General features: G+C 41.0%; 1 protein-coding gene across 1 annotated transcript; it reads left to right on the top strand.

Moving 5' to 3' along the window:
- The first annotated feature begins 2,789 nt into the window (after positions 1 to 2,789).
- LOC145719494 (pseudouridylate synthase 7 homolog) lies at positions 2,790 to 10,483 on the top strand. The gene is made up of 5 exons (XM_081810986.1): positions 2,790 to 3,285; positions 4,885 to 5,045; positions 6,008 to 6,134; positions 6,797 to 6,898; positions 10,327 to 10,483. The coding sequence occupies exons 1-5, from the start codon at positions 3,207 to 3,209 to the stop codon at positions 10,458 to 10,460; spliced, it is 603 nt and encodes a 200-aa protein (XP_081667112.1). The 5' UTR covers positions 2,790 to 3,206; the 3' UTR covers positions 10,461 to 10,483.
- The last annotated feature ends 104 nt before the right edge of the window (positions 10,484 to 10,587 follow it).

Here is a 10,587-nt window from a genome sequence, read left to right as displayed (position 1 = left end):
GAAGAGATCTTTCATCAAAAAAGAAATACAAATGACTAATAAACTAATTGAAAAGGTGTTCAGTATTACTAATCATTAAGGAAATACAAATCAAAACCACAATGAGATAATTTTTTATACCCATTAGAAGGACCATTATTAAAAAAAGAAAAACAAGTGTTGGTGAAGATATGGAGACATGGGAACCCTTTTGCATTGCTGTATAAAATGGACCAGCCTCTGTGGAAAATGATACGGTAATTCTTCAAAACGTTAAATGTAGAATCACCATATGATCCATAAATTCCATTTTTGAGTATCTACCCAAAAGTGAAAGCGAACACTCAAATATTTACACACCCCTGTTTTTAAGAGTGTTACTCATAGCAGCCAAAAGATGGAAGCAACCAAGTGTCCATTAACAGATGAATGGATCCAAAACATGTTACACAGATACAATGGAGAATCCTTCAGCTTTGACAGGAAGGAGATTCTGAGACATGCTACAACATGGCATAGACCTCGAAGACTTTTATGCTGAATGAAATAAGCCAGGCACAAAAGGATAAATACTGTGTAAATCCTCTTACGTGAGGTACCTAGGATAGTTAGATTCATACATAAAGTAGAGTGGTGGTTGCCAGGAGATGGGAGTTATTTGATGTGTACAGAGTTTCAGTTGAGGCAGATTAAAAGTTCTGGGGGCAGGTTGTCCTGATGGTTACACACAGTATAAATGTACTTGGTGCCACACAACTGTACACTTTAAAAATGGCCCAAATTAAGGGGTTCATGTTAGGCGTATTTTATACAATTAAAAAAAAAAGATGGAAGAAAGAAAGATGATGTAAGAAAAGTGGAAAACATCTTAATGTGTAGGGGTCCAGATAGAAAGGCCTCTTGTGACTGAAATCTGCACATGTTTAATATGGCGGTATGTACTGAACTTTCATGTATGTGGTAGCATCTTCAGAAACTATACCACGTGTTGGCAGACTTTTCCTGTGAAGGGCCAGACAGTAAATATCTTGGGCTTTGTGGGCCATGGGCTGTTCATAGCAGGTGCTCAGCGCTGCCATTACAACAGTGTGAAAGTCATACGCACGCAGTGTGTCCGCAGATGAGCACGGGTGTTCTACAGGAAACCTAGTCACAAAATCAAGTGGCCAGCCAGGTAACAGAGGTTTTTGAACACCGACATCTTCTACGATACCTGACAGACCAGTGCCCAGTCCTGAACTAGTTCTCCACTCTCTAGAGGTGTTTCGGATAGCCTAGCCAGCTCCATAATGTGTCACCCAGGAGAATATTGAAAGACTGATAGAGCGTGGCTTGTTCCAGGACTGCAAGGATGGCCAGCAGTAAGAAATCTGTTATGTAATTAATCGCACTAGTGGATAAAAAATCCACATGATCATATCATTGGATATCAAGCAGCATTTTATACAGTTTAATATGCAAAAATATCCCATATAGGTTAACTTAAATATGAAAAATAAAAATCCCAGTTAACTAAAAGAAACAGAAAAATTAGTATAAGGGATTTCTATATTCTTTTGGTGGGGAAGGCCTTCCTTTTTTTTTTTAAAGATTTATTTATTTATTTTAGAGAGAGGGACAGAGTGAGTGGGCGGGGGGTGGGGGAGGATGAGAGAGATAATCTCAAGCAGACTCCCCGCTGAGCATGGAGCCTGATTGGGGGCTCCCTGTGGAGCTCTATCCCACAATCATGAGATCATGACCTGAGCCAAAACCAAGATTTGGACACTTAACCAACTGAGCTACCCAGGTGCCCCTAGAGAAGGCCTTTCTAAGCATGACTCCAACACCAGAAATCTTAATTGGAAAAAAAAAAATTCAGATATGATGCACAGAATAGAATTTTCGTATGGCAAAATATAATGTAATAAAAGTTAAAGGAAAAATTGGATACGCTTATAGATGTATCAAAAACGTCATGGTGGCACCTGGTTGGCTTAGGGGAGCTCGTGACTCTTAATCTTGGGCTTGTGAGTTCTAGCCTCACATTGGGTGTAGAGATTACTTAAAAATAAAATCTTTAAGGGGTCCCCTGGGTGGCTTAGTTGATTAAGCGTCTGCCTTTGGCCCAGGTCATGATCCCTGAGTCCTGGGATCAAGTCCTGCTTTGGGCTCCCTGCTCAACGGGGAGTCTGCTTGTTCCTCTGCCCCTCCCCCCCCCACTCGTTCCCTCTCGCTTTCTGTTGCGCTCTCTCTCAAATAAATAAAATCTTAAAAAAAATAAAATCTTGGGGCGCCTGGGTGGCTCAGTTGTTAAGTGTCTGCCTTCGGCTCAGGTCATGATCCCAGGGTCCTGGGATCGAGCCCCACATCGGGCTCCCTGCTCAACAGGGAGTCTGCTTCTCCCTCTCCTACTCCCCCTGCTTGTGTTCCTTCTCTCGCTGTGTCTCTCTCGGTCAAATAAATAAATAAAATCTTTAAAAAAAAAAAATCTTTTTTTAAAAAGTCATGAAAAATACTCTCTGAAGTGTTAATTTAGATAATATTAATTAGATAACAGGTAACCTTTCTTATATACTATGTAATTTTTAAGAAGCATATATTATAGGGGCGCCTGGGTGGCTCAGTCGTTAAGCGTCTGCCTTCGGCTCAGGTCATGATCTCAGGGTCCTGGGATCGAGCCCCTCATCAGGCTCCCTGCTCGGCGGGAAGCCTGCTTCTCCCTCTCCTACTCCCCCTGCTTGTGTTCCCTCTCTCGCTGTGTCTCTCTCTGTCAAATAAATAAATAAAATCTTAAAAAAAAAACATATCAGCAAAAATAAAGATATTTTCATTTTGGCAGGAATAATAGGAAGGATAAAGTGTTATTTATTCTGTTTGTTTAAGCAAGAAGGTATTTAACAAGGGGGAGAGGTTTCTTGAGAAGTTTCAAATAAGTTTTACTGCAGAAAGACTTAACTTTGATTTAAACAGATAATACCATGTATAACAGCTTAATGAGTTCCTAGGTAGGATTTATACTACTAGCATTTTAAAACTGATGTGATACTAAATGCTAATGAGTGAACATGCTCTTCATTTTGTTCTCTTTTTTAACTTCCTTTGGCATTTACATTTGAAACCTTTATCATTATATTAGTTTTTCAACTTACTTTTACATTTAATAAAATATATAAAGTTAACATGATTTGTTACTGCACAGATTTTGACATATAAAATTCATCGTACTGCAAAATTAAGTAAAATAAATGATGTTTAATTTTAGAGCTATCCTACAGAATTCCTGGACTGAAGTCATGGATTTAATATTGAAACCCCGTTCTGGAGGTGAGAATAAAATTCATTAATTAAAAAAAATAGAATGTCTTGTTAGGTATTCATGGAATTGCTTTGAATAAAAAGTATGTGTGCATATTGGGGGTAGTTATTTCAGAATTTTTTTTTTTTTAAGATTTTATTTATTTATTTGACAGAGAGAGACACAGCGAGAGAAGGAACACAAGCAGGGGGAGTGGGAGAGGGAGAAGCAGGCTCCCCGCAGAGCAGGGAGCCCGATGCGGGACTCGATCCCAGGACCCTGGGATCATGACCTGAGCTGAAGGCAGTCGCTTAACCAACTGAGCCACCCAGGCGCCCTATTTCAGAATTTTAAAGATTTTTTTTTTTTTTAAAGATTTTATTTATTTATTCATGAGAGACAGAGAGAGAGAGAAGCAGAGGGAGAAGCAGGCTCCCAAGGACCAGGGAGCCCGATGCTGGACTCGATCCCAGGACCCTGGGATCATGACCTGAGCCGAAGGCAGACGCTTAACCGTCTGAGCCACCCAGGCGCCCAAAGATTGTTTTTACAGTAAAATAGAAAGGATAGTTCATTTTTTCATAAATTATATATTTGAGATTTATAATTTATATCCTGTTTTCATCTAATTTATTCTTTCATAAATTAATACGTTTATTTCCTTTTCCCCATGCACTACTAAATCTCTGAACATGCAGGAATCCAGACACATTTCACTTGTGGTTAATTTGTTAAAGCATAGTGTAATAGAATGTAAAAACTGGGCCAAAAAATGTTGAGGTATTTGAAGAATTTGTAAAAAAAACTTCCCAGAAAGTACCTCTGTATTCGTACTGTATAAAAAAAGATTTAAATACTACTGTACAAGGGCACTGGGTGGCTCAGTCAGTTAAGTGTCCGACTCTTGATTTCAGCCCAGGTCTTGATCAGAGGGTCGTGAGTTTAAGCCCCACATTGGGCTCCGTGCTGGGCATGGAGCCTCTCAAAAAAAAAAAAAAAAACCACAAATTATCAAAACAATTATGCCCTTTGGGTAGTTATTCATTTGCAAATTAAAAGAGGTAAAGTTGTCTAATAAAGGAGAATGGCCTATTAAATTTGCCAACACAGTAGAAAAAGAGAAGGAAGAAAGGACTACCTGGGTTTTGTCTTGTGTTGAATCAGCCGTGATCATGGAACAGTAATGGTCTTTAAATCCTGGGGTGGGGGCACCTGGGTGGCTCAGTTGTTAAGCGTCTGCCTTCAGCTCAGGTCATGATCCCAGCGTCCTGGGATCGAGCCCCTCATCGGGCTTCCTGCTCAGCGGGAAGCCTACTTCTCCCTCTCCCACTTCCCCTGCCTATGTTCCCTCTCTTGCTGTGTCTCTGTCAAATAAATAAATAAAATCTAAAAGAAAGAAAAAAAAATCCTGGGGTGGCAGTAGGTGGACAAAGCCGGCTCGTTCAGTACACTCTGCCTGTCCCGCCTTTTCACATTCTGATGGGTATTCTCAGGTGAACAGAAGCTGTTCAGAGTACCTGTATTACAAAGAGCATTTTCTAATTTTGTGTTCTCTAGGAAGCCCATTAAGTTATGGAAATCTGTCTATTCGATAAATTGTTTCAATCACAGCTTTTTTTTTCCCCCAGCCGAAAAGGGCTACTTGGTTAAGTGCAGGGAAGAGTGGGCGAAGACCAAAGACCCAGCTGCTGCCCTCAGAAAACTTCCTGTCAAAAGGTGTGTGGAAGGGCAGCTGCTTCGAGGACTTTCAAAATATGGAATGAAGAATATAGTCTCTGCATTTGGCATAGTGAGTGCTATTTGTGAAGTCAGGCGAATGACTTGAGGTGGCTTAATGCTTTTTAAATTTTATCTTTAAGTATTTTACTAAATTTTGAAAGAGCAAAAGTGAAATAAGGATCCTTTGGTGATCTCTGAGTGCCGTGTTACCTGAGTGATCCTTGTTTGTACCCTGAATGGCGATGGGGGTGGTGGGTGGGTGGGGGAAATGTTGGCAATAATTATTAACATTGATGGCATGAGAAAAGCATTAAAGTGGAAAATATTATCTGCAAAGAAATTTAAATTAAGCATCTTGGTACTTAGAAATTCACAATCCATCTTAGAGGTTATTTCTTGATCATTCTCCAGCATCAGCACTGTAACCTACCGAAGTAAGAGGTTGCACGAGAAGTGGTTTAAATGATCGCGTTTCTTTGGTTTCTTCATTGGTTCAACAGTGGGTCCCATCTTGGCACGTGCTATTATTCAGATATCTATACCCAGAATAGACTGAAGTTTAACTCTTCAACTTCAGTCTTACTTACGCTTCCCCAGGCAAACAAAAAAAGCAGAATTTTTGCTACGTGAAATTAGTTGTCCATTCAGTCATCTAGGTTTTCTCCTTCCAAGGAATTATCAGGAAGAAAACACTGTTTGCTCTGTAAGTGATGTGTAAATTTCTACAGTTTGAGCACTGTGTCTTTGATTCAGGGTAGAGGTTCTCCCAGCGTTGCTTTATTTGCATGAATGCATGGCATCCGCTGCATTCGGAGCTGACTGAACACCCGTAGTCAGAGTCAGAGGGGTTCCGTCTCTCATACTGGGTGCTGCACGTCAGTCACTGTTTCCGTCAGCTATTAGAAAAATGACAAGGTATGAGCTGCTTATCCTGGGGTCACCACTAAACAAGTGAGATATCTTGGAACGTACAGTACTTTTAATATTCAGAATATGTATTTTTTTCCTTCCCCATTTTTTTCTTCCTTCCAGATACCAAGAAATAATCGCTTAATGTATATTCATAGCTACCAAAGCTATGTATGGAATAACATGGTAAGCAAGAGAATAGAAGAGTACGGACTGAAGCCCGTTCCAGGTGACCTTGTTCTCAAAGGAGGTAAAAAGGCAGATATCCTCATTATTGACCCAACTAGAGTTGTTTGACACTGGTGCTTAAAATCCAGCCTGGCCACTACTTAAGAGAGAGAGAGAGATGTCTAGTAAGGTCGAAATGGAAAGACATTGTAAACTCAGATTGAACAGTTTGGATCTGTGTCTTTAATGAAAATATATATCTAGTTTGGGGCATCTGGGTGGCCCAATAGATTAAGCATCTGCCTTCAGCTCAGGTCATGATCCTGGGGTCCTGGGATCGAGTCCCCCATCGAGCTCCCTGCTCAGCAGGGAGTCTGCTTCTCCCTCTGACCCTTCTCCCTCTCATGCACTCTCTCTCTCATTCTCTCTCTCAAATAAATAAAATCTTTAAAAAAAAAAAAAAAGCAAACATTCTAAAAAATTGAGGGTGCAGCTGAGAAATAAATTTTTTTTTTTTTTTTTTACTTTCCACTTGTTCTCAGTCCATGATTTTTATTTCTTGGGTAGAGCAGAAAAGACAAAAAGATCTCTAACTTCATTTCTTTAAGCTTTGTTGTAGGCCACTCAGCCATGTCAGCTTGCACTTCTGACTTCTTAGATGTGTATAATTTTAGAAGATCAGGCTCATGCAAATATTACCTATTTTCATAATTTTTCTTAATTTCTCTATTTGTGACTTGGCAGCTACAGCCACCTACATTGATGAAGAAGATGTTAATAATTACTCCATCCATGATGTGGTAATGCCCTTGCCGGGTTTCGATGTTATCTACCCAAAGCATAAAAGTAAGTTCCCTGTCTGGGGAAAATAGTTAAAACGAAGTCTGACAGGGCACCTGGGTGGCTCAGTTGGTTAAGCAACTAACTGCCTTCGGCTCAGGTCATGATTCCAAAGTCCTGGGATTGAGCCCCGCATCGGGCTCCCCCTGCTCTGCGGGGAGCCTCCTTCTCCCTCTGCCTTCCGCTCCCTCTGCTTGTGCTCTCTCTGTCTCTGTCAAATAAATAAAATCTTAAAAAAAAAAAAAGTCTGACATATTTAAGCCGCTGGCCGCCAAGGGTAGAGAGAGGGGGAAAAAAAATCAGTACTTGAAATATAATTTTAGAACTTTGATTTCCATCAGACTTGAAAATGTTTCGATTTCAAGCATTTATAAACCATGTTTACATACAAAGTCCCCCAGGAAGGGATGTATTCAGATGGATAATTAAAATTTATTTATTTTATTTTTTTTATTTTTAAGTAATCTCTACACCCAGCATGGGGCTCAAACTTACAACCCCAAGATCAGGAGTCACATGATGCACTGACTAAGCCAGCCAGGCGCCCCTGGATGAGTAAATTGAGAAACAAAATGGTGGTGGCGGTGCCTGTCATAGCGGTAGTTGTAGTACTTGTTACTAGGGTTCCTGTTATTACTGGCATTATTTAAATTTCTGAAATCCACTAATTCTTATTAAAGATAGGAAGGCTTTGGAAAAAGTCATTGAGAAAGTGAATGGATAGTTCTACTTTAACATTGCTTCTTTTAGCCTTTTTTAAAGGCTAAAAAACTGTGTTTTTTTTGTGTGTTTTTTTTTTTTTAAAGATTTTATTTATTTATTTGAGAGAGAGAGAGTGAGAGAGAGAAAGAGCACAAGAGGGAGGAGGGTCAGAGGGAGAAGCAGACTCCCCGCCAAGCAGGGAGCCCGATGTGGGACTCGATCCCGAGACTCCAGGATCATGACCAGAGCCGAAGGCAGTCGCTTAACCAACTGAGCCACCCAGGCGCCCCTAAAAAACTGTGTTTTAAAAGTCAACGAGCACAGAAGTTTATAGAGTGAAAAGTTAGAATTCACCACCCTTATTTCCCATTCCCCACAGGCTGTTATTAATTACTTCCGTTACCTTAATGGATTAGGGTTGGGAAGGTTGTGGATTGGAACTTTCATTGTTCAAGGATTCAAAAATTGGAAAAAAGAAAGCAGCTCTGAGCATGGGACCAGCTTGGTGGATCTGACCCTGGAAATTTACTCCTAGCCAGAACTGGTCTGTGGGAGGTTATTTCTTGTAAAAAAATCTTTTCTGTTGGAGCCCTTGGGTGGCTCATTCAGTTAAGCATCTGACTCTTGATCGCAGCTCAGGCCTTGATCTCAGGGTCGTGAGTTCAGGCCCAACGTTGGGCTCCACACTGGGCGTGGAGCCTACTTAAAACAAACCATCTTTTCTCTCAAGGGACCAGAATGAATTTTCCTTGTCAGTGTTACATTCCTTGAAATTGTACAAGTTATAGAATGATTAGGTATTAACACCCTTCTTTGATAATGCAAATACTTAAAAAAGTTAGTCATCTGCCACTTCCATGTTGATTAACACAATCAAAATGCTGTGCTCCTAATATTTATGTGAGGTTGACTCCACTGAGGGACAGGAGTAGAGACGAGGAGAAAATGACAAGGGAGATGAGGGAGGGGGCAGGGAAGTTCTTCCTACTCTGACACCGCAGTGAGGCCCCGAGGAGGCACTGATACCAGGAACTAGTGAGAAGGAAAGCACTTAAGATGCTCAGAGCTTCCAAGAAAGAGAAAGTAAACATTCTATTCTTCTTTCTTGTACCTCCCAGGATCAGAAATGTGGGCTAATACCAGTTATCTATAAATTCAGCACAGCCTTTGACCAAGCCGTCCATGAAAACCTTGTGACTAAGATAGGGGCTCACAGACTGGATGGGTGGTGGTTCGGGCCTGTGGGTTGGTAATATACGCACGCTCGGTGTCCAGCAATGCTCAATTTGGGATCCCTGTTGTCTTATAGGTGTGTTGTGAGTCTTTCCTTCACCCTGGTCTACCCAGTATTTTTTATGAATAACTTGAATAAAGAAATCTGTTTATCATGTTTGCAAATTATGTTACCCAGAATGGTTAATACTAATTATATGAGAAATAGGTTTTTTAAAAGAACCACAGAAGGCATTGAATAGGGTTAAATGTAAATTGTTACTTTTGTGAAGGCCTAGTTTGACAGTCTACATAAAGTATCTGGAGTTCTTACAGAACTTCAGGCTGCTACCCTGAGACCGATGAAGTGTTTTGTGGGGAATACAGAAATGGCAGAGCGACAGTTGAAGGGACAGTTGGGTGGCCTAGAGAAGAGACGGCTTAAAGGGCCAGTACTCGTGAGTGCACATGGAAGAGCGCAGTGAATCGGCCGTGTTCCAAAGCAGTCAAGCAGAAGTTCTAGAAAGACAGATTTCAGCTGGGAATAAGGAACTTCTAACAGTTGTGTTTCTCACGAAGAAGTAGTTACCCGTAACTGGCCCCAGCAAGCAAAGGCTAGATAACGGTCTCTCTCGGGTGTTATAAAACAGAGTCCACATCAGGTGCGAGGCTGAGCTCAGATGGTTTTCCCAGGTCTTTTATTTTTATGTATATATATTATTTATATTTTCCTTCCTCCAGAAAGAGTTTGAGGCCTCTGTACATGGTCTTTTCCAACTCTGAGCATGTATAAATTGTAGTTGAATAACTTCTGATGAAATGCTTTTTGTAGGGGCTCCTGGGTGGCTGAGTCGTTAAGCGTCTGCCTTCGGCTCAGGTCATGATCCCGGGGTCCTGGGATCGAGCCCCGAGTCGGGCTCCCTGCTCAGCGGGAAGCCTGCTTCTCCCTCTCCCACTCCCCCTGCTTGTGTTCCCTCTCTCGCAGTGTCTCTCTGTCAAATAAATAAATAAAATCTTAAAAAAAAAATTAAAGAAATGCTTTTTGTAGTTAGCTTAAGAACCTTACGCTCCAGATACTCTGGCTGCTTGCAAGAGGTAACTTACAAGTTGGTCCAGCCTCAGCTGGAGACACCTATTCTTGGGAGTAAGTCCCTCAATTTTGATTACAGAGAACAGGATGGATTATAAATTAGAGGGACTGGTTTTGTTAGGACGATCTAACTGAATTTACATGTTACTCTTTTTTTTTTTTTTTAAAGATTTTATTTATTTATTTGAGAAAGAGAATGAGAGACAGAGAGCATGAGAGGGAAGAGGGTCAGAGGGAGAAGCAGACTCCCTGCCGAGCAGGGAGCCCGATGCGGGACTCGATCCCGGGACTCCAGGATCATGACCTGAGCCGAAGGCAGTCGCTCAACCAACTGAGCCACCCAGGCGCCCTACATGTTACTCTCTTTGTAGTCTAGCTGAAGGTAGCTTGCTGGCATGCTGCATTCCGACTAACTTTTTGTATTTTATAGTCAGTGAAGCCTACAGGGAAATGCTCACAGCAGACAATCTGGATATTGACAACATGAGACACAAAATTCGAGATTATTCCTTATCAGGAGCCTACCGAAAGATCATTATTCGTCCTCAGAATGTCAGTTGGTGAGTGATAGTCTGGAATAAAATAGAACTGAATTATTATGTGAGATTGAAAGCTTTTCCATCACCTGTGTATTTTCCAGTATTTACAACCTGGTGTAGAAGTGCTACTTGCTATTATTACTATTATTATT

The sequence above is a fragment of the Leptonychotes weddellii genome, unplaced genomic scaffold (assembly GCF_054177405.1).
Source record: "Leptonychotes weddellii isolate Sample4059 unplaced genomic scaffold, ASM5417740v2 HiC_scaffold_4846, whole genome shotgun sequence".
Taxonomy (NCBI): Eukaryota; Metazoa; Chordata; class Mammalia; order Carnivora; family Phocidae; genus Leptonychotes; species Leptonychotes weddellii.
Note: the sequence above shows the minus strand (reverse complement) of the source record. Positions and strands in the feature narration are given on the sequence as shown.

Coding starts and splice junctions, on each gene's coding strand:
- LOC145719494 (XM_081810986.1), top strand. CDS start 3,207: ATGATGTTTAATTTTAGAGCTATCCTACAGAATTCCTGGACTGAAGTC. Junction 3,286..4,884: donor ATTGAAACCCCGTTCTGGAG/GTGAGAATAAAA, acceptor TTTTTCCCCCAG/CCGAAAAGGGCTACTTGGTT. Junction 5,046..6,007: donor TAGTCTCTGCATTTGGCATA/GTGAGTGCTATT, acceptor TCTTCCTTCCAG/ATACCAAGAAATAATCGCTT.